Source organism: Bos taurus, chromosome 13, assembly GCF_002263795.3.
Source record: "Bos taurus isolate L1 Dominette 01449 registration number 42190680 breed Hereford chromosome 13, ARS-UCD2.0, whole genome shotgun sequence".
Classification (NCBI taxonomy): domain Eukaryota; kingdom Metazoa; phylum Chordata; class Mammalia; order Artiodactyla; family Bovidae; genus Bos; species Bos taurus.
This window is the reverse complement of record NC_037340.1, coordinates 69,811,171-69,833,469: the sequence shown is the minus strand read 5'-3', so window position 1 is coordinate 69,833,469 and position 22,299 is coordinate 69,811,171. Positions and strand designations below refer to the sequence as shown.

Genomic DNA, 22,299 nt, shown 5'->3' with positions numbered 1-22,299 from the left:
GCATTGTCCTCTTCTGGCCGAGACAGGTATCCAGGGGGACAGGGAGGGCTGGCCTCTGGAGCTGGTTCCTCTGAGCCAGCCTCAACACCGCCCCCTCCACCCCCCGCAAGCATCCTGGATGAGGGTCTCTCTCAACAGCCACCCCCTCCCCCACAACAGATGAAGGCATCAGTGGGACACACGTCAGGAAGCAGACCTGCCGAACGAGCACCGTGTGTTCTGAGGAGCTGGAAGGGGAGGCGGTGTGTGGCAAGGGTTTATCGCCCAGAAGTCAGGCTCCCAGCCCGGCCTCAGGCCTAGGTTTGCTGAGGGGAGGCTCCAGGCCCTGCTAGGTGCGGCCAGCATCCCGTCCTCTGCCCCCACGGCCTGCCCCACCTTCCTTCGGGCTGGAGGGCAGGGAGGCTGGTGGGAAGGCCGAGCTTCTGGATGAAGTCCCTGACGTGGGAGGGTGGGCCATCCTGGTGATGCGCATGGAGGTGACGGGCCTGTGTTTCCTCCTCAGAAACAGACTGAATGGGAACTGATGGCTATGAAGGACCGGCCAGCCTTGGGAGGCCGCTGCCGCTTGGAAGGGCCCAGCCCCTCTCTGCTGCCACAGGCCGAGGCCGCACCAGCCCCCGGCCCGCACAGGCCTCCACGCGGCCAAGCCCGCCGCCATCCAACCTGCCACCGCTCGCGAGCGGGGAGACGCGTCTGCCAGTTCTCCTGCCCATAATGTAGGACCTCTCCTTTGCCTTCCAGTGAATAAATAGTTCAGATTTCATATTCATAGACACAGAATCAAGTTTTTAACATATAAACTTGCCTATACACGTTTAGTAAAATGTCAGATTGCAGACACTTTTATTACATAGAAACTCTGGTTAGCAGTCCATGGTCTCTTACATCATCTCTGGAAACGCCCTGTGTCTGTTCTCTGAAGATCGCTGGGCCGCGCCTGCCTACACCTTCCACGGTCAGGCTGGGGTCACCACACCTGCAACCGCGGGCCTCCTTTGCAGTCCTCGAGGAAGGCAGCGCCTTTGAAGAGACCTGGGCCCTTTCAGCGGTGACCGGCAAACTGCACAGTGGGCTCGCCTCGCCTCGCCTCCTGGGATGATCACTGCGGAGCCCGTGTTCCCGGCGGTTTAAAAAACAGAGCCGGTATGTGGTTAGTGTCTGATGCTCTCAATCTCGTAAGCTGTTACAGCAGCTCTGCTTTTTCACAGAGTCTGACTCATGGACAGAACTCTTCAGTGATCAGATAGACTAAAGAGACACCTGTCAAGCCCAATGTCCTGACCTGTGTGCCGCTTTTTTTTTTCAGTCTAGACATGTTTAGAGAGGAAAATTGACAAGAGAAACAGGGATGGGCGATGGGAGTGAAGGCCACAGCCGCTGGGGGGCTTCCACAGCCCTCTGTTGACACTCACTCCACAGCTGCCTCTGGTTTGGGAAGGAAGACCCAGGCTCAACCTGTCAGAGCAAGAACTGAGTGGCTCGGGGACCTCTTGGAACCATCAGAGCCAGGGTGGTCCTCAGCACAGAGACCTGCGTGTGGGGTTCCCGATAAAGTTCGAGTCCTGGCCCCACGCCTGGGGCCTGGCTGGTGTGCTGGACTTTGCTGGACAGGTCCTTGTGAGGTTTTAAAGTTCTGTATTTATATCCCCGAACTTGAAAACACGATCTTTATGTTAGCTGAACTGTCATATATCTGCTTTTTTAATTGAGAAAAGCCACAGGAAGAGGTGCCTTTGTAACACTGAGAAACTTGCCTACAAAGCTGTGCTCAGCGGTAAATCACTGTATCCCCAAGACCAGCCACTCTGCAAGCAGCAGGTAAAGAGTGAAGCTCCCAGAAACCCCCTGCTGCCCAGAGCACCAAGGCCTGGGTGCTCCTCCTGGGCCGAGGCCGGTGGGCAGCTTCAGGAGACCCCAGAGGGAGGGCAGGGGCTGTAGTGAGAAATACTAGGGAGTGGGGTAGCCACGGCCCTCCTCCCCACCCGCCCCCAGAACCAGACCAGGCAGGCACCGCACGGGCTTGGCTCCCAGCATGGAGGTGGTGGTCGCCCCTTCTGCCTCCAGGAGAGACTTTTCTGTGGAAACCAAAAGCCCCAGAGCCACTGTTCCTCCCAAGTGTCTCTTCCCGCTTGCCCGTCCCATGAGGGACCACCTCTCCTTTGATAAACAGGTGGCATGTGAGGACTCGGCGTGCTCTGCAGCCTGTTTTTGTGTCATTTCCATGTTGGGTGTGAAGCTACTTAGCCCCAAAGCCTCTGTGGAGAATTGCCAAGAATGGCGATTGGGGTTGCCTTCTATCAGAGAACAGACGCCTGGAACTTTTCCTGTAGTGTTTATGTACGTGCAGATTAACTTATATATATCCATATGCAGTAGATACTCAGTTGACACTTTACTGGTGACGTGTACGCCTCACGTGTACACGAGACCGTGGTGGCACGTGGATGCTGCGGGTGGGCGGGGCCGCCGCGTGAAGCCAACTCCAGTGGCTGTGTCCCAGAGTCCTGTGTGCCCCAGCCAAGGGCTGTCTCTTCTGAGAGGATTTTCTTTTCTTTTGTATTCACATGTCATTAACAACCCAAACAGCAAAGCAGAGAAAATAAATTACATGGTGGACAAGTTCATGGAAGACACAGTGACCCCGCCTCAGCACCAGCTGGTCCTTAAAAGGTGGGAAACTCACAGCGCGGCCTGCGGGCAGGTCTTCTCACAGACGGGGGCCCTGCCTGACAGCCAGGGTGCGCCGCCCCCCACCACCCCCCAAGCAGTGAGACCACCCAAGCTGGCCAGACTCTCTTTCCTCTGCTCTTGGATCTGAGTGACTTAGGTGGGGGCTTGGGCCGCATGCTTGAAGGAGACAGAGATGGCTGGGTCATCAAACGGGTGTCTAAAGATACCTGGGGCCCTGGAGGCGAAAGCAGGAACACTGCCCACTGGGCAGAGACGCAGCCAGAGCCGGGGTGCGGCAGGGTGCAGTGGGAGGGCCCCATGGCCAGGCGGGTCCCCGCGGGCTTGCACCCCAGCAGAGGGTAGACTGTGATGTTGCCTCTGGTAGGAGGCAGTCTGTGGGCTGCAAAGTTGAGGGAAGTAGGCTGGCGCTAGTCTCTCCTGAAGAAAAGCCTGTTTCTGTAAGGTGACTAATCTCTCCCTTCTTCTCTGTCTGCACTTGGACTCGTCAGAGATGGTGAACCATGTCAGTGTTTCTTGTTGCCTGTCTTGTACATGTTTGGTTTATTGTATTTTTTACATGGGGTTGTAGATCCAGTTTGAACAGGTGAGACCAGATCACCATTCTGATACAGGAAACCTGGATTTGTGCTACGTATACTTTCATACTTTGATTACATATTTTAATTCTTGACTGTTGAGGAGCTTTTTGATTTGGAAAGTGGGCTCTCTTTGTCAGGAGCCCTTAGGTCCTGAAGTGGAAAGCCAGGCTGGGGGACTCGCAGCACCTGGGGAGGGTGGCCCTGTGTGACTCAAGCTCCTTTCAAGGCTGACTGCCCACCCTGCTGTGGGGAGCACAGGTGGGAGGTGGGCGAGGGTAGGTGGCACCTGTAGGCACTCACAGGCCTGGGAGGCCTTACTACCTGAAGTCTCGCGTGTTCTCCAAGTCGAGACACAGATGCTGTGGGCTCTGTCCGCCTCAGTCTGTGGTCTCTTGACAGGTCCTGTGTCCCCTCCCTGGGTGCCAGGCTGCCTTCCACAGAGGCACAGCATCAGCTGTTCTGTGTACATCTTTGCTGAGAGCTCCCTGCTTCTGCTGCCCTGTCCTGGGCCCTGCTGCCTCTTGTCTTCCTGTCCTCTTCTCGGACCAAATTCCTCCAGCTGGAGCAGCTTTTGTCCATTCAAAGACTGCAGCCCATGTGGATAAAGGCACTTTGCAGGAGAGAAGAGCCAGCCAAGGAAAAAATCATAAAACCTGGAGTATGGGCTCCTCCTAAAGCTCCTTCCCCCCTTTTCTATTCTTAGACTCTCCCTGGGGTGGGGTGCCGGTCTGACTCACCTTTTGTGTGACGACTAAACTGTCCAAGGCTCAGCTGTGTGCTGGAGAAAAGGCCTCTGGATGCGGGCAGCCCTTGCAGGCCGAAGCCAGCAGCTGCCCTGGTCAGGAGAGTCGTGGGCTGTGTCTTCTCAGCCACTGGTCCCCCCTCCTGTGCCCCCGCACCCACTGCCTTTGCTCCCTTTCCCGGGAGCATAGACCCTCCCCACCTGCCTGCCCAGGCCTGGGGGCTAGAGGGCATCTGCGTGCACAGAAGCGCCAACACCGGAAAACGTGGGGCGAGTGGGGCCCCCTCTCTCTACAGTCCCCTCCCCAAGCAGGGTTTCAGTCTGGCATCCCCGCCCTGTGCTGTGTCCTGGCTCCATTCATAACAGCTGGGCTGGGTGACGTGGGCTGGGGTGGCTACAGGCGCCCTCGCGACAGACAGAACGGATGCAGAGTGGAAGGTGAAGTGGTGATTGTGTAGCATGGAGCTTGCTGCCCGGCTCTGGGTCTAGGTGAACCCATGGGCCTCGTGTGCAATTCGTTTCTGCTGGAATCTGTGTCCCCAGCTCTGGTCACACTTGGGGGCAGGGAGGTGAGGGCGGATGCAGCTCCCCGTCAGGGCTGACCCGGCATCTGGGTGGGAGGAGGAGCAGGCGGAGCGCTGGCCTGGAGAGGACAGGCTGCCTGCTCTTTGGTTCTTCAATCGAAGAACCTGTGACCGGCGTGCAAACCTGGCTTCCTCTGCACAGAGGCTCTGGCCAGCACCAGACAAGCCCGACAGTGGGAGCCCGCGCAGGATGGAGACCAGAGCGGGTGGGTGCCAGGCGCTGCCGGCTCTGCGGGTGAGGGTAGGGCCGGCTCCCGCTCCTCCAGGTGCTGAAGTCCTACCTGGGTTTGCAGGACACGGGGCATCAGTGCTGCTCCATCCCTGCTGTCCTCAGCCCGGCCAAGCCCCTCTGCCTGTGTCTCCTGCTGTCCTCTCAGAGCAGGCGGGCTCTTACGGGGAGTCTGGGCGTTTACCTGGAGCGTGCGTCTTCCTCCAGGAGTCCGCTCTGCTCCCTGGGGGGAGAGGTGAGGAGCGTCTCTCAGCTGAGGCTAATTTATGACGTCCATCCCTCCCCTTGGTGAGGGGACGGTCTGAAGGCCCCCGTGTGACTGGAGTGGGAGGTGGACCATCTAGGAGTTACGGAGGACAGGAAGGTGCAGGCCCATGGTCTGGTCCTTCACAGCCAGGAGCCTCTCAGGGCACCTGCTCGTCCTGCGATTCGTGTTTGGGGACGCTGTCACTCGCCCTGGGTCCTGCACCGCCAGCTATCCCGTCCGGTTCGCTGCCCCTGTGGCCTGGAGAGCCAGCGCCCCCCTGGGTGGATGTGGCCTGGTCGCAGGCCGTGGGGTGATGCTGAGGGGAGGGGGGTCGCCCCTGAGCAGTGGGTTCCCGCCCACTCCCCAGCACCGCTTCGTTCAGTGTGTCCAGGGGGCCAGGCTGTGCCATCGTTGTTGGAGAGAGACACCCTCACCCCTGTCCGCGCAGCTGACTGAAAGTGCACTGAGCGCAGCCTCTGTGCCAGGCTGGAGGTTGCCAGAGGCGGCAGGGTCCATCTGCCTCCCTGGTAGCTGGTTTTCTGCTGCCCACTCACGGGCTGGTCTTCAGCACAGACCTTTTGTTCCCCGACGAGGGCAGGCAAGGGCGGCTGCAGGAGGAAGGCCGGGAAGGCAGGGGCAGCTGGCTGGAGGTGCGCTTCCTGCCCCGGAGCCGCCGAAGCAGCCATCATCTTGGTGGTAAGAGGCCACTGCCCTGTTTTGTCTGTCCGGGGCCCTCCTCCTCTGGCGAGGGAGGCGCAGGCGCATGCGGGCCGTCACCAGGCCTGGCGGAAGCAGAGTCCTCACCCCAGGAAGGGGTTTTTAACAGAAAGTTGGGACTTGCCTTTGGACGGCGGCTGTGCCGGGCCAGGAGGAGGGGGCTGCCCTCTGGGCTGAGTCTCCAGGCCTCACAAGGTCCCCTGTGGGGATGCTGCTATTTCTAAGATGCAAATTGCACATTTCCTAGATTTTGTATCTGTGGATTTGGATAAGGGAGGGGAACAGGGCCAAACTGCTTGTACAATTTGAAATGGGCCGAAATGGTACTTTAAATCTTTTGATTGCTCCTAAATAAAAATGTAAATACATTTCTCACCTGCGGACTGTTTTGTGGGGGAATCAGAAAAAAAGCTGAGAACACTGACATCTCCAGACTTACTCTGCAGGCAAGACCAGCAACTCGGAGGGATGAGCGGGGCAGTTTCCCTCGGGCGCTCCGGGTAAGTTCCAGCTCGCCACGTCAAGCCGGCTGGGTCACTAAATAAAGGACTGCAGCACCATGGACTGATGCCAAACAGAGGGAAACTGAGTCAGACGTAGAGCTGTCAGGCATCCAGCGAGAGGACACTTTTCCTGGGAGGAAAATACTGAGAAGCTTGTCATTTGCTAAGGAGAGCTTGGCAAATAAGCCTAAGGCCCTGGGGCCTTGAAGGAATAGGATTAAAGCCCAGCTTCTAATGTTCACAGTGATGAGTCCCCCCTCATGGGGGGGATCCTAAGGGCCTGTGCCAAAAGGAAAAAGGGACCCTTGAAAAAGCCCCAGGGGCAGAGATAATAAGGAGGGATCCCAGGTGGACCCCAGGTCCTGGTCCTGACCTGGCCCTTCCGGAGGCGGCCTAAGTCTTAGGGAAGGAACTTTGTGTGGAATCTAAAAGAAGTCTTCGGGAGGAAGACCAGCAGAGTGTAGAACCCTGAAGCCAGTCAGCTGACCCACAGTGGCTGCAGGCTTGGCCGCTCATATGGACGGAGTGGACAGCAGGGGTGGCCGGGGTCACTGTGGGTGTTTTGGGGCAGCTGCAGAGGCCTCCAGCAGGGAACAGAACCCCAGACCAACCCCGGAAGAGCCACTGAGGGCCCTCGGGCTGAGACCAGACTTGATCAGTTTAACTGATGTGACCTTGTTTTGTTCCACGAGCTCCTTTGGTGTGGTGACTTAATGCCACTTAAGAGTTGTTTTTCCCCCAAAAACTGAAATGGTGGGAGGGGATGAGCTCAAGCTGAAAGGCCAGTGAGTGTCCAGCCCCAGGCCCAGCCTTGGGCAATGATGTTCAGGATGTGGCTGGTCAGGAGGGAGGCCCTACCCTCAGCACCAAGACCACAGATCCTTGTCAAGGGCGGTGTCCCTGGCCGAGGTCAGAAACCACTCAGGCCTCCTCCTGGCAGGAAAGGTGGGGGTCGGGGGGCAGGGGTTGGGGGTTGCTCCGGATGCAGAAAGCCCCTGCTCTCGCAGTCAGTGCTGTGTGTGAGCAGGTGGAGAAGCAAGCTACTCCCCACCACAGGCCAGGACACTTCCACCCGAAGTGAGGGTCTCCCCAACAGCCCCCCACCCCCATGCTGGGCCTCCTGGTCGTTCAACCATTGTTAGGTCTGGAGGAACTCGGGTTAAACTCAATCTGTGAATCTGCTCGAATCTGCTGCCACGTTTTCTGCTAGGAAGAAGGATCAAGAAACTTACAGGGAAGGGCAAAGGCAGTCACAGAACCCAGAGGAGGTGTGTCTCCTCCAGTCAGTGGGGCTGCCCGACAGCAGAGCCAGTGAAGAAGCAGACCTGCTGGTTAAAATCAAAGTGGGCAGTCGCATGACAGCACGCCTGGGTCCCAACCCTAAGGCCCCCGCCACACACCCCCTCTCCCATCACTGGTTAGCAAAGCGCTCTCCTGCCCGTGAGAATCTGGGAACACACGGGTCAGGAAGAGACTGTTAATCCCCGCCTACCACCTTCTTGTCCAAGAGGGAAGACATCCTCCTCTGAGTCAGACCACGAAGCACCCAGAAGAAAGCCAAGGCAACAGTGAGAACCTAAGCAGGGTGTTTGGCTACATCTAGTTCAGGGATGACAGGAAGGATCTCAAACTGGGATCCCAGTTCTCCAAGTGGGTGGTGCTCAGAGGGGCCTGCAATAGACCAGGACTGGCCCCAAATCTGAGAACTTGGGAAATGTATGTCTTTGTCTGACTTGTCATACAGGAAAGGGATGCTCTGAACTGATTTCTGTAAAAAACCTGCCTTGAGCTTGTTTGGGTCTCTTCGAAGCCAGGGACCATACTTGCATACCTACATTGTCACACCAGGGCCGTATGTCACGATGACCATTTTAAGAACCAACTGATTACACTTACCGACGTCTCTTCAATGATCACCCTCAGGCTTCCTGGGTTGGCATATTATGCCCATCCCCACCCATGCATCCAACAGGCAGGCGGCTCTCTCCTCTGTACCGCAGCATTTTTGATCCACACCAGCACAGACCGCTACAAAAACAGCCACAGGAAGGGAAGGGCAGGGCCCTTTAAACCATATTCTAGGCACAGAGATTTCGGCCCCAAGCTCTAGAGGCCGAGTATAACCCAGAAACCTACGCTTGAATGCTACATGGGCCTTGTTTTTAAAGGAGCGGTTTCTGCGGAACTGGGAAGGGACTCTGGCTGCTTGCAGGTGGGCAGCACTCTACGCTGCCTCACCCTCGGCACATGGGCTGGGGGAGAGGGTGGCCTCACACCGCCTCGCAGCCCAGAGGGAAGGTCTGCTGGACCTGGGAAGTAAACCTCCTCCTCACCTGGTTCTATTGCAGAATAACCACCAGGCAAGCGGCCCCAGTTAACATGTCTCCGGAGAGGAGCCAGGTGTTCCTGCGCCTCAGTAAGAACTCACAAGGGATAAAAGACGTGAGAATAACGTTATGTGCGTTAGATCTTAAGAGGGCAGCAGAGCTAGCGAACGACCAGTCTCAAGCCTGAGTTCCGGCAGCACGTTGGCGCGAGCTCAGGGCTGGCTGTTCTGAGGCAGCTTCGTGCCCACAGGCTGGGACTCTGGCCCCTGTCCTTAGAAATGGGGCTGCGCCCCTCCAGCCTTCCACACCTGCCTTGAATCTTTCCACCAGCCGGGCACAACCTGCCACAGGTACAGCAGGGTCCGTCAACGACCAGTGGCCTGTGCCCTGCAAGGCCAGCAGCTCCTTCATCCCTCCTTCCTTCCTGAGGGAAAGCATCCCGCGTCATCTTTGCCTTTAAAGAAACCTGCGTCATCGGCTGGCTTTGCTCCACGTCCTCTCCTTCTGCCCCTTGCCCACTGAGGCTGAGCAGCAGGAAGAGCAGAACGTCATTATGGTGCCATTGAGAAGTAATTCCACTTTTTACAGTCCTTTTCAGAAGGAAAGCTTTTTCAATAAAATTTAAAATTTTTATTAACATTTAAATTATAAACCAAACGTTGGCAACCATATATAGACATGTTTGCTATGGACAGCTGATTGGGAGGTGGTACTTTGAAATACCATTTCAGAATTAGTTTAAATAAATCAATATGGTTTCTGAGAAACCACGTGATTTCCTTCGGTTTACAGTCCATGATATGGAAAGTTTAATATAATGTTAAATAATTTATTGTCTATCCTAAAAGCCATAGAAAATGGAATCACTATTGGGATCGGATAATAACAAGGCTTGAACGGCTCAGTGGTTCTTCTGAAGAGTATATAGAAATCTTAAAAAGGTAACACTGTTAACTGAGCTGTAAAATCCGTAAAAATAACAGGTCTGCCACAGTGCACAGATAAGTTCGTTCATTTTGCTTCCCCAGTCCCATCCCCCCACCAAGCAGCTTTCAGGTCAGAAGTGGAAGACATAGAAAATCATACATCCTACGTGAAGGAATGAAGGTCGTGAGAAACAGAGTGTGCAAAAATAAACTTTACAAGTCCATACTCCAACAACATGTCCGTCTATTGTCAGGATCTGATTGATTTCACAAACGCTCGAGATCACCCAGACAGCGTCCTCTTGCAGGGTCGTCTGGCAGACTCCAATCCAAGGTGTTTTGCTGTGACAGGGAAAATGGTCTCCTCTGATTTGGGACTCACGGCTGGCCTGCTGAGCTGCTGTGGGAGGACATGTTCCTTGTGTGAGGGCGTTTCCTGAATGCGTGGCGGCCAGTGCCCAGCTGGACCTCTGCCGTGGGGAACTGGCCTTTCCACTCCGGGCCCACAGGTGCCCATCAGTCTTGACCCAGCTGGCGTCTTGCTCTGGCTCTTGGGGGGCTGTGACACAAACACAGGCCCATCCTCACTGACGATGTGGGAGGAGCCACCTACTGCCCAGTGCCCACAGACATGTGCCCCCTGGTGAGTGGGTCCTTCAGGCTTGTGCCCAGGCTGCAGGCAGGGGGCACTGCGGCCCAGCGGGTGCCCCGGGGCCGCTGTCCTCCCACTGCCCTGAGGCGCTGCAGCTGTGGCCCTGCAACTTGCTGTCGCTCTCCCTGTTCTGGGTGGCACCCTGGGCCACCTCGGCCTCCTCCACGGGCCCCTCACGGCCTGGCTGCCCAATACTGCTACCCTGCACACGAGGCTCTGTGTCGGTCAGGTGGGTGGTGCTCCTGGTCGTGGGCAGCGTGCCCTTGTGCTGTGCCCTCCTCTCCAGGCAGGCCCTGTGCTCCTCCGCCTGGGCTCCAGGACACCTCCTCTCCCTCCCTGCCCGGCTGGGGTTTAAAGCTGCAGGACTGTGTAAACGTTGACTCCCGAGCCCAGCAAGGCTACTGCTGTTCCGCCCCTCTCAGGAATGTCCCCGGCTCCTCGGAGCCTCCTGTGCCCCCAGCTGAGGCAGCCTCTCTCTCCGAGAGGCAGTGCCGCAGTGGTCCCAAGGTGGAAGGCTCCATCTCCAGAGGGCAGGGCCAGGCGTGTGTGCTTAAAGGCTAGACAGTACAGTTTTTTGCCTTCACCCAGAGCTGGGGCGTGGAGGCCCAAAACAGGAATACATCTCATTAATGGCGTGCTTTTCGTCTAGTGTCCACGGCTGGAATCTGGGCTCTAGGCGGCGAGGCCAGAAGGGCGGCCCCATAGGCCACTTCCCGGAGCCCAGCCCACGGCCCCCCTCCGTGCGTGGCACGGCGCCTGCTGCTCTCCGCGAGGCTGTGGCACGGCTACAGGCGGTTGTCTCCGTTGACCCGAGTCCTGCGTGGGGTCCTGGGCGGGAGGGAAGAGCATCCTGACGGGCGGTGGGGTGAAGCCTGGGGGGACGGGCGAGGGGAACCGAGGGCGGCCGGCCAACCCCCAGCCTCTCAGGACCACTCCTCCAGGCCACCTTGCCCCCACCCCTCACCTGCGATCCCGACCGTCAAAATGGTCTGCGAGATGCTCCTGGGAGATGCGGAAGTCCTCAAAGGGCTGCTGGTAGCGAGCTTCAAAGGAGCCCTCCCGGGCCCGGCCGTGGAACAGCGGGCCCGAGGCGTCACAGCTCCGCTCCCGCAGGGACGCACCCCCGAAGGGGCTGAGGTCGCCGTTCTCCTGCTTTGGCAGGGACACAGGGCTCAGTGGCTGCCCGGCCCCGGCGCCGCCCGCTGCCCGCCCGCCCACGGGTACCTTGGCAGGGAACACGTCAATCTTGACGAGCAGGGAGGCCAGCTCCAGGCCCTCACTGTAGTTGTTCTTCAGAGGCACCGCTCTGTAGCCTGGGGGAGGAGGCTTGGCCCTTAGCCCAGGGGAACGCCGGCGAGCCGCCCCACCCCCGAGCCGGATCGCAGCGGGCATGGTGTGGAGAAGGGCCCTCACCTGTCTTCAGACCCTTCACTGGGAAGGTAGCCTGAGCTAGGAAGTTCTGGTCACTAAACATGTCCTCCTCATAGACCACGAAGCGCAGGAAGGCGAACTCGGGGTTACTAATCTGGAAGTGGAAGGGCTTGGCTGGCCACACGGGGTTCAGTCCATTGTCCACTGTGAAAGCAAGGGCAAAAGGCCTCAGGCCGCTGCCAGGATGATGGAGTCACAGGTGCAGAGGGGCTGACATGCCTGGGGGCGTGGGGAGGGCAGACGTACCCACAAACTCTGTCTTCTGCTTGATGCTGTCATACTCGGCTCCGGCCACCTCGATCTCCACAAAAGGACACACGATGCCTCGGCCGTTCTTCGGCAGGTGCCGGGCCCCCAGCACCTGTAAGGCAGGCGAGGATGGACCTGGGCTGGTCCCCACTGAGCGGTGGAGGCAGTGCGCCCTCTGCTGGGCCCTCAGGACACTGCCCAGAAGTCCCATGTGAGTTTTTGCAATCTAACCTACCTTAAATTCATGTGCATTTTAACACAAAAATGTTTAAATTACTTCCCCCCCAGGACAAAAAAGTAGAAATCTCTGGAAAGAAGACACGGTCACCCCCACTCTGTCCTTCCTTCTCCTTTAAGACCTGCTTGGGCCCACAGCCCCCGCACCCCACAGCACCAAGCCGCCCGCATCGCAGCTGCTCCCCTGGGGTCTCGAGAGGGCGGCATGGGGGCTCAGTGCTGCTCAAGCCCCCGTCCTAACAAGTGCCATCGAGCTGATTCCTGAGGCAGGGGCACCAGCTCCCTGCCCGTCTCTGCCCACTCCTGCCAGGCAGTGGCTACCCACAGTTTGGTCTTACTGGACCGCCTGACTCCTGAGTGCCAAGAACTGGCCACACTGAGCCCAGTCCCCCAGTGCAGGCCTGAAGCCCACGCCCACCTCAGAAGACGGCTTCCTCTCCCTTGAGCCCCAGGACTGTCCAGCACCCTTCCATGTTGTGTTAGCCAGCCCCCAGGCCCTGGTGCCTGGAAACAGCCCAGCAGAGCGCCCTCTTCCCACCTCGATGCAGATGGCGCACGGCTCCAGCCCGCGGAGGCTGCTCTTGTCAAAGGGATCGAAGGCCTCATCGCGCATGACGCTGGGCTGCAGCACATAGCCACAGTGCCCGCCGGCCAGGAACAGGGCCTGGTTCATCTGCATGGGTTTGTCTGCAAGAGCAGGTTACAGTGGGCTCCAGCCCCAGTGCCTGGCGGGACCCCACCCCTGGTCGCTGCCTCACCTGGGGTCTGGAAGTTGAGGGCCACAAGCTGGCTGCCGCAGATCCACATGGGCAGGGGGTCGTAATTGGAGGAGTCCAGCCGCTGGCCCTTAGGGTAGATGCGGGAGAGCTGCAGGCGGTTGTACTGGAGGAACTTCTTGCCTTTGGCCTTGTTCACGTACTTCTCGGCCTTGGTCTCCGGGAAGGACGACATGTCGCGGTAGCAGGCCCGTTCGGTGCCAATCTCTGGGCCCAACAGGGAGCGCGCTCAGAGTCTGCCCACCCAGGTGCCGCTGGGGAAAGCCCCCTCCCGCCCCAGGCTGGACCCTTACTCTCTTCGTCGAAAGGGACAGGCCGGCAGTAGACGACGAGCTCTGAGAGCTCTAGGGCGATCTTCTTCCTCCGCTCCATCATCTTGCCCTCGGTGAGCTGGGGACACATGGGCCTTGAGCCTGGGCGGGAGCCCCCAGGGAGAGGAGCCCCCGGCCACCTTGGGCATGTCCACCCGCACCTTCCAGAGCCGGCTGTCCTCAGTCTCGCCCCAGAAACCGTCCTGAGAACACACCCCTTCTCGGCTTCAGAGGCCGGGACCCTCACACCACCTGCACCCCAGAGACACTCGAGGCGCTGGGCTGGCTGCACCCCAGGGCCGCTCGGTCCTCACTCAGCTCCGGGCCCACTGCGGGCACTGACTACACTGGGAACGTGGGCGCAGTCCTCTGGGTCCTCCGGACCATCCTTCCAGCCCCGGCCCAGAAGCCTCACCCCTGATCCCGCAGTTCTCCTTTCTCAACACAACTACCTACCCGCCACAGCCAGACTTCAGCCCCAGCACATCCCTCCCTAGCGCCCCATGCAGCCCTCGGACTCGTGGAGGCCCACTTCCTTCCAGAAGCAGCTCCTGTTCTTGAGCTTTTCCTTCCCTCTGTATACCAGACCCCGGGATCCATCCCTTCAACCACCAGATCCTTCCAGGCCCTGCTCGGCTCTAAGCGCTCCGCACTCAGCCCTCTTGGCTTGGCCTGCGGGCGTCCTTTCTCCAAGGCAGCCACGGTGCGTCCCACAGCCCCTCCACCCCACCACAGGATTCCCGCACCCCGGCCAGCACGGGGCCTCCTCTCGGCTCCAGAAGCTGGTCCTTCCACCGCTCTGTCCTGCACAGGCGGCGCCCTTGCCTTCCACCCACCGAGGCCCACTGCCATCCCACCCAGCCGCAACTGCCCGCAGCTACGGCCGTCTCTGACCAGCACTTTGAGCTTCTGGCCCTGCCGTCTGCTTTGCGGCCCGCTTCACGTCAGACATCCCGCCTCGCTGACCTGCTCGTCCCGGCCTCTCTTTCTCAACACCTGCGTCCTCGGAGGTCACACCCTGCTCCCAACCTGTACCACCTCGCCCTAAACCCTGGCACCTACTCCTGCTTCCAGCCCAAGACCCAGCCTCTCGCCTCTGCCCCTGATACCAACTGGTCACTACGCAGAGCCACTCAGAAACATCTTGGGTGTACCTCAAACTCAGCACACCCTCGACGTGCCACACCGTGGAGCACGTGTGTCCCTCCGGCCCCTGCCAAGCGGCGGGGGCTGCCCTGTGGCTGGAGAACCAGCACAGGCTCTTACCCTGGCATCCGCTGTCTGCGCCACCTCCCGGATCTTCTTCACCCAGTCCTGCAGCTCTTCCTGCGAGTCGGCAGCCACATCCAGGGACCAGTGTGCCACCGAGGCCATGCTGATGGAGAAGACGAACAGCCGGTTGTTCTTGCCCTCGGGACGGACGGCTGGAGAGAGGGAGGAGAGGAGAGCTGGGGATACAGGGCTGAACCCCCACCCCACCCCAGGCATGGGCAGAGCTCATTCCCCTCCTCTTCAGGGTGGAGGACAGGCAGCCTGGAGACAAGGCCCTGCCCCCACCTCTAAGCCTGTCTCAGCCAAGGACCAGCCCTCCAGGACCGTGGACTTCAGCTCGCCAGCAGCATCATCCCCAGTGTCTGCACGGGGGGAGCATGCAGGCTTCAGAGCTGGGGGATGGGGGGCCAGAGGGTGCCGAGCTGTCCAGGAGCGGAGAGAGCTCAGAACGAGGGCAGCCTGTGGGGTCCAACCCTCAGCTTCCTCTCTCTGGGCATGGAGAGAGCCACCAGGGACAGCCTGATCCTGAGTGGCAGAGAAAGGGCTGGGGCTCACCTATCTGACAAGCTGGCACATCCAGGACCCCCCGGAGCAAGTCCCCGAGTGGGCTGTTCTCGTCCAAGTGCTGTGGGAGGCAAAGCCCAAAGTCAGCAAGTCTGTTGTGTGCACATGAGGGGGCGTCTGAGTGCACGTGAGAAATACACCCTACAGACGAACACGAAACCACACGCGTGCGGCCCATGTTCATCGGACTGCGGCCTGCACGTGGTGATGGGAGCACACACGGGAGTGCTGTGCACACGCAGGCACGTGGACGCCGTGTGGGCGGTGGACACGGGAATCCCCTCCCACCAATATGGCCCTGGTCTCACCTCCCTCTCGGGCTCCAGGGCCGCCGGGCTGACCATTTCCTCCACGTAGTTTGAAGGGAACCACAGCTGCTTCTTCCCGCCGTAGTCACCCCGCCACCTGCGGAAGCCACAGTGTGCTGACCCCCAGGGACGACCCCAAACTCCTGAGAGGAAGCAGCTCTGCGGGTCCATTGGGGCCGACACGGGCCCTTGCTTCCCAAGCCCCTCTTGCGTGTGCACGGCCAGCGCCCAGGACGCCTGGCCTGCACCAGGGGCTCTCAGGGGCTCACCAGCCTCCCTCCTGCTTCTCCACGTTCTGGATGATGGCACTCTTGGTGAATGTCAGCTCGTCCTCCCGCTGCGCTTTGTAGTCGAAGAGAGCTTTGACGGCGCACTGTGGGAGAGAAGCCCCGGTCCAGCAGACAGGCTGCCCGCTCCTCCTCTCCCACCCACAGCTGCATGTGCACCAACCTTCATGACCGCTCTCCCCAGGGCAAAGGGGACGGGTGAGCCAGGGCTTCTGGAAGGAAGCTCCTCTGGGTTCGAGGGGACCTCCCAAGCCCCAACCCTGGGCCCCAGGAGTCAGACTGGGAAGCTGGGATGGGAGGTGCTGAGCGCCTCCTCTAAGACCGGGATGGCTCGGGGTGTGGCTGGCACCCCATCATTCCGCATCTCCGAAGTAGGAGAAGGAATCTGGTCCCTACTGCTGAGGAAAAATAAGGAAAAGGGCCCAGATCCTCACCCCTTAGAAACAAAGGCCCAAAGAGGAAGATCCGCCTGTCTGACGAAGCTCAGGAGTAGCCAGTGTGCCCCACCCCCTACCTGCTGCCACCAGGGAGGAAACCGGGGTTGCCCCGGGGAGGAGTCTGGAAGGGTCAGTGCTGACCCCTGGGACAGTGGCTGGGGCCAGCCCCGAGAGAGCTGTGGTCATACACCAACCACACACTTCGCAACACCTCTTAGGCCTCGGAAAACCACAAATACCACTTCTGCACAAAGACCGCAGGCCGCCCTGCACCCCACAGCTGGGGGACCCTCCCCAGCTTCCTGCGCCCAGAGCCCGAAGCTGTACCTTGAACGTGGGCATGGGGTTCGCCTCCACATAGAAGCCAGGGTTGCGGCCCTCGTACAGCGCGCCGTAGTCAGGCTCCTGGAAACGGGATAGGACAAGCCATGTTAATGCCCAGAGGTGAGAGCAGCTGCTGGCTTCCGTGTCCCCTCCTCACCAGGCCGCTCGTCCGCCCCTTTCACACACCTGGTCTGCCAGGGTCCCCAACCTCAGGGGCCTAGAACATCCCTCCTCTCTCCTCACTCTTATCTTGGCCACCTTGTCCATGACTGGAGATCATGCCACTCCAGAAGCCGCCTCCACCCATACCTCCTCTCAGACCCCAGCCCCAGCGGGCGGCTCTCGCCCTGGCCACGTGGGCCCACTGAGGACAAGAGTCTCAAGTGGACGTTCTGCCGGGGCCCCACTGTCCTCGCTGCGGCTGTGATCCTGGCCCCTGCACCACAGCCTGCCTTCATGCTGGCTTCCCCGTGGCTCTGCCCTCCTCAAACACATCTCTATAGCCTACGAGCCCCTGCTGTGCTCCCACCCCCGAGGTGGATCCCCTACAGGGTGAACTCTGGGACCTCCCCACCCCACCCCCCAGCCCATAGGGACAGTTCTGCTGAAACCCGTTCCCCACCTCCTCACCCACACAACTGTCCCGGACTCAAAGACACACAGACAGGCCCTCCCTCTGGGACGCCTCCCTGGGTCTCCGCTGGGCTGGCTGGCCCCCCAGCAGCATGCGGGCCGCTCTGTCCTTCGCATCCACCCCGGGACTGCTGGCTGCTGGCCTGCCCTGTGGTGAGCCTGGCAGTTCCAAGAGGGCCAGTGGGTCTCCTGAGCCCTGCCCCCAGCCCCCAGGCGCTCACAGCTGTGCCGATCTTCTCCAGAGCCTCCTCGTTGATGGGGTAGCGCAGCTTCATCTTGCGGTACAGTGGGTGCTTCTCGTAGTAGCTGATGAGGTCGACAAGGCTGTCAAACTCTGAGTTGCCCAGCATCACGGTCTGGCCCTCCTGCTGGACGCGGCAGTGCTTGATCTTGCCCTCAGCCCTTGACAGACAGAGGAGCCACACGAGGTCAGTGGGCCGGGACCAGGGGTGCCCTGCATGGCCTCCAGCCCCACAGGGCTACCCCCTCACCGGAAGGAGATGGCGTAGGAGTTGGGCTCGTTCCGTTTCCGCACCAGGAAGGCCCCGTCCCTGGGTACACGCATCAGCATGTGCTCGGCCTGCGCTCTGGTCAGGCTGGCGTGGTACCACCTGCGGACAGACAATCCGAGTCAGCCCCGCCCCGCGCCGCAGCCCCAGGTCCACGCCCCCACCCCGCCGCAGGGCCGCTTCTGGGTCCGGCCCCAGGCCCGCGTGCCCCGCCCCGCCCCGGGCCCCACCCCCGGGCCGCCCCCTCACTCTTTGCTCTCGTGCGCGTTGGTCTGCGGGACCGGCTCTGAGAGGCGCATCTCAAATTCGTTGCAGCGCAGGGGCACCTGCTGGTAGTGCGTGATGAGGTCATAGAGGGAGTCGAAGACGAGGTTGTCCGTCAGGAAGAACTTGGGGGTGCCTGCGTCCTGCCGGGAGTGGATCCGGCAGTGCTGCACTTTGCCATTCCGCCTGAGAGGACGGGGAGGCTGTGAGCAGCAGGCGGGGCGGCAGCCCACACGCCACCCATAGGAGGGCACCAGGTCTCAAGGAGGAGGCACTCTAAAGATGGCTCGGGTGGGGGCGGCCCTCCAGGGGCTCCACACCGACCGCTGTGTCTGCGTGTGTGCCCGGAACCCACGGCGCCCCTGGTGGTGCCAGACCCGCGTGTGCACATGCCGGGAGGCTTACCAGAAGGACAGAGTGTAGTCGCCCACAAAGGTCTCGCTCTCGCGCACAAGGAAGGAGCCGTCGGGGGCCCCGGTCTCAATGCAGTACTCCGTGAGCAGGCGCTCGGCGATGTGCCGCCCATCCCGGCCCGCCCCAAGCTTCCCGTGGAACCACTTCTCGTTGGAGTGCAGCTCTGTGCTGCCACTGGCCTGCAAAGCGGAGGGGACAGCAAAGACGCTAGATGACCCGCACCCCAGCCTGGACCCCAGCCCTGGGCCCGCCCCTCACCTCCTTGGGCTCCTCCTCATCCTCGTTGCCCTGGTCGCTGCTGGTCTCCTCCGAGTAGTAGATCTTGCTGCTGGTCAGGACGAAGTAGTGGGGGTACCACTCCTGGAAGAGACGAGCGGGGGGCCTGTGACAGAGTCCTCTGTGTGGCTGCCCCGCCGGCTCCGCCCGGCCCAGCGCTCACATGGTTCACAGGGTCTTCCAGGTAGAGGATGCCATTCTTGATGGAGTTGCTGATGTCGTTCTCAGAGTACATCACCGATGTTGGCACCTCCTCGTAGGCACTGCCCTCAGCCAACTTCTTGTGCTGTGGGCGATACGTCGGGACTGGCATCCCAGGCCCCCACCTCCTCCCCCAGGCCTGAACCCACCACTGAAGCAAAGGCGTCCCCCATCCAGACCTACCTTGATAAGGATCTTCCTCTTGAGCTGGTTGGGGGAGGGGAGCCCGTCGGCTGCAATATCCACGGGCTTGGTGAGGAGTGTGTCCCCAAGCACCTTTTTGAAATACTGGGCCATGTTCCTCTGCTGGGCAATGCTGCAGTGGTCCTCGATGGACAGGATGACCGGGTACCTGCAGCAGGGGAACAGCATGTAACACAGGAGACCCAGTGATTCCCAGGGGTCATGGCTCAGACCCTCCCAGACTGAGGTGTCAGGGGCCTAAAGCCCGAGGTCCTCCCTAGAGGGGAGCTACCCCAGAGAAGAGGTGGAACTTATGGGTGCAGCAGAAACCCAGGCCAACTGGGACTGCCACAGACAGGCATCCCCAGACTTGGTCCCTTCGTGGAGCTGCCCCAGCAGCGAGGAGGGACATCCTACACCAAATTTAGCTACTGGGGGCCCCTGGTGATCCCCTCAATGAGGTGGGAGAGGGTAGTGACCACAGTTTGGGGAAACAATAGGAACTGCAAAGTGAAACACGCGGAGGACAGACGATTCTCTGGGTTGTGACAGTAAAGGAGCTGGCAGGACAACCACCTCACAGGCCCAGGGCTACAGGACTGATCTCTGAAGATGAAGAGCTTGAGTGTGTTCCACAGGCTGAGGAGCAGGGCCCAAGGAGCAGGCAGGTGGGCCAAGGGTGCAGGAAGTAAGCAGCTCGGGCAGCAAGGGCTCCAGCAGCTGGCAGGAGGTGGAAGGCAGGGCCGGGACCTGGGGGGCTTTCACAGGGACCCAGGAGAGGTGGAGCCGAGCCCCGGCCGCTCACTCTGAGGCCACAAAGGCGTGCTCCTTGATGGTGTGCAGGACGTCTGAGAACTTGATCTTGGTGGTCAGAGTGTGTCCATGGTAAATGACCGGCATCCCATCCGGGCCGTCCCAGCAGTCCACTGGGGAGCAAGGCGACAACAGTCAAGCGGGCAGGCTCCATCCCCCATCTCCCCACCCATCCTGCCCCGGGCCCCCCGCCCCCGGCCCCCACGCACACTCAATGCAACGGCAGCCCATCCGCAGGCAGCGAGCGTAGGCTTCCAGGGAGGACTCGCTGGAGAATTGGTCCCCGGTCAGGTACCTAGACAGGGAGGCAGGTGGCGGGGCATCAGGCAAGCCCCACCTCCTGGGGTCAGGCCAGGGGCCGAGGGCGCCACTCACGTGTTGTGCGAGGAGGAGATCCAGTAGTGGGACAGGGGGTTGTTCATGGTGTCGGGGCACACCTCGTCTAGCTGCGAGTTCCATATGCTGTTCTCCTTGGAGAACAGGAAGGTGACGAACTATCCGGGAACAAATGTGGAGAGGATAGAAGATGAGCCCCTGCCTTGCACCACGGCACTGGCTGGTACAGGAAGGGGGTCAGTCCAGGCAGGCGGGGGGGGGGGTGGCGCACGGCGGACCTCGTCCAGGAAGAAGTAAGGCTCCTCAATCTCTCGCAAGGGGTCTCGGAGGAAGCTGAGCATGAACTCCTGCACCTGGAGCCGGTCCACCGCCCACAGCTCCTGACGGGGTGGGAGAGAGGAGCGTGAGAGAGGCCTCCAGCTGCTGGGGAGCCCAGACCCCCTGCCAGCACCCCGGCCCAGGCCCAGCCCAGTCCTACCCCTTGGTACTCGAGGAGGAACTGCTGGAACTCAGGAAGGGACACCCGGCACAGCTCCGGCCGCTCCCCCGCCCTGCAGGACAGAAGGGAAGTGCCTGGTGGCCGGATGGCTAGCGTGGACCATGGACAATGGGGGCCCCTCAGAAGGCGGTGCCCAGGATGGTCCAGGAGGGCTCCCCACCCCCACCAACCACGATCTCCCTCCGGCCCAGGGAATCAACCAGGGGAGGGACGGGGGTGCCTGGGCAGAAGCCCACCTCCCCACTTCAGACCAAACCTCAGGGCGCTGGCTTCCAGGAAAGGAAGGTCCATCTGCAGGAGACAGAACCGGGTCAGCGCAAGAACCCAGGGAGGCCCCATGGGCAAGGGGCTCTCGGGAAGAAAGGCTGGGACAACACAAAGGGAGTGGAGTGGGGCGGGGCAGGGGGCAGGCGGGGCGGGGCGGGGGCTCAGGCACCGTCTTCTGGGCGCTGTACATGAGGCTGCGGTACAGCTGTGCAAACTGCCCGTAGGTGATGTCACTGGTGCGCTGCTCCAGGTCCTAGAGACAGAGCAGGGCCGCTGGTCAGGGCCCACCGGGGCTGGGGGCGGCTGAGCTCCCCGCCCGCCTGCAGACAGCCCGCAGGCCCTCACCGTCAGCCGCTCCCGGAGGAAGCGCATGTTGGGGACCCGGTAGTTGACCTGGGACAGCATGTTCTTCAGGTCCTTGGCCGATATCCTGAGGAGACAGAGACACCGCCAGCGGCTTCAGCCCCACCTCTCATGACCTCTGACCTGTGGGCCGTGTCCACCTGCGGCTGGGCAGGTAAACACCACCACTCTGGGCCCTGCAGCCCTGACGGCGAGCCTGGCTCAGAGCCAGAGGTGACCAAGGGAAGGTCCTTCCTCTCCCAGGCCTCCAGGCACAGAGGGAGGCAGCCCCTGCACGGCTCCCCAGAGCCCCTTCAGCCTCGCTCTCAAAGCCCGGTGCCGCCATGGGCAGGCAGCTCGCAGGACTCCCAGCCCACGGCCCGGGGACTTGGGGCCTCCTCAGGGAGGAAAGCAAGGACCCGTCTCAGCCAAGCACCAGCGCTGGCGACAAGCACGGTCCCAGGGTCTCACAGAAGTTCGCTGCCTTCCGAGGCAGCCTGCCTAAGGGTGGGGCAGAGGACCATGCTCGGCCAGGCAACAGGAAGAAAAAGATGGGGACAGGGAGGCCTTCTCTCCTGGGAGTGGGCAACACGGAGGGGAAAGCAGGCACGTCTCCTCCCACCCTGGCGGTCCTGCTCTCCTCCAGCCAGTGGTCGCCTGGCCTCCGTCACGCAGGAGGGGCTGGTAGGGCCCCCTGGATGGGTTAGGAAACCTGCCCCACCCAGCCTTCCTCCTGTGGGCTCCTTGCCACCAGCATCACACGCAGGTTGAAACCACTCCCCCGCAAAACACCCGTCTGCCCTGCTTCCTCCCCAGCGGCTGCCCCTTCTCTGCCCCTCCTCACGGCAGTGCTTTGAAGGAGCCATCCAGGCTCCTCTCACTCCCAGGACCCCACGTCTACTCCTCCACCGTCAGCTTCGAGGTCACCTTCGAGGTCACCGACAGCTCTCGGTCATCCCCACGTGACAAGGCGTGGCACAGCTGACCAGCCCCTCCTCTCTGGGCTTCCAAGGCTCTGCCTCCTCCGGTTTTCCTCGGCTCCTAACTGCCCCAGGCCCCGGTGGACAAGCCGCCCAGGCTGGGATCGGCCACCAGTGCTCTCCTCTTTCCTTGCTGTGTTTGCCTGTGGGCGCCTCCAGCCTCCCAAACCCCCTGCGTGCTGTGCTCCTC

General features: G+C 60.8%; 2 protein-coding genes across 10 annotated transcripts in view; one reads left to right on the top strand and one right to left on the bottom strand.

The window, feature by feature from the left end:
- ZHX3 (zinc fingers and homeoboxes 3) overlaps positions 1 to 6,163 on the top strand; it is a 113,206-nt gene extending 107,043 nt beyond the window's left edge. For 7 of the 9 annotated variants that reach the window (XM_059893051.1, XM_059893049.1, XM_059893055.1 and 4 more), the window contains exons 4-5: positions 160 to 242; positions 503 to 6,163. In XM_059893051.1, the coding sequence (XP_059749034.1) occupies positions 160 to 242; positions 503 to 715 (296 nt within the window). In that variant the 3' untranslated portion in view covers positions 716 to 6,163. Of the gene's footprint in view, positions 1 to 159; positions 301 to 502 lie in introns of all 9 variants that reach the window. The other 2 variants (XM_025001244.2, XM_002692464.6) reach the window with 2 other exon arrangements.
- Positions 6,164 to 10,564: 4,401 nt separating this feature from the next.
- Positions 10,565 to 22,299, bottom strand: part of PLCG1 (phospholipase C gamma 1) — a gene marked incomplete at its 3' end in the record, with an annotated part of 31,911 nt that continues 20,176 nt past the window's right edge. The window contains 28 exon segments of the mRNA NM_174425.3: positions 10,565 to 11,024; positions 11,161 to 11,348; positions 11,421 to 11,509; positions 11,610 to 11,771; positions 11,874 to 11,988; positions 12,652 to 12,800; positions 12,872 to 13,096; positions 13,183 to 13,279; positions 14,467 to 14,624; positions 15,028 to 15,097; positions 15,345 to 15,441; positions 15,614 to 15,717; positions 16,396 to 16,473; positions 17,247 to 17,427; positions 17,517 to 17,636; positions 17,784 to 17,984; positions 18,204 to 18,391; positions 18,471 to 18,572; positions 18,652 to 18,774; positions 18,873 to 19,041; positions 19,678 to 19,798; positions 19,895 to 19,980; positions 20,061 to 20,179; positions 20,300 to 20,401; positions 20,500 to 20,572; positions 20,777 to 20,811; positions 20,957 to 21,040; positions 21,133 to 21,217. Coding sequence (NP_776850.1) covers positions 10,982 to 11,024; positions 11,161 to 11,348; positions 11,421 to 11,509; positions 11,610 to 11,771; positions 11,874 to 11,988; positions 12,652 to 12,800; positions 12,872 to 13,096; positions 13,183 to 13,279; positions 14,467 to 14,624; positions 15,028 to 15,097; positions 15,345 to 15,441; positions 15,614 to 15,717; positions 16,396 to 16,473; positions 17,247 to 17,427; positions 17,517 to 17,636; positions 17,784 to 17,984; positions 18,204 to 18,391; positions 18,471 to 18,572; positions 18,652 to 18,774; positions 18,873 to 19,041; positions 19,678 to 19,798; positions 19,895 to 19,980; positions 20,061 to 20,179; positions 20,300 to 20,401; positions 20,500 to 20,572; positions 20,777 to 20,811; positions 20,957 to 21,040; positions 21,133 to 21,217 — 3,364 coding nt within the window.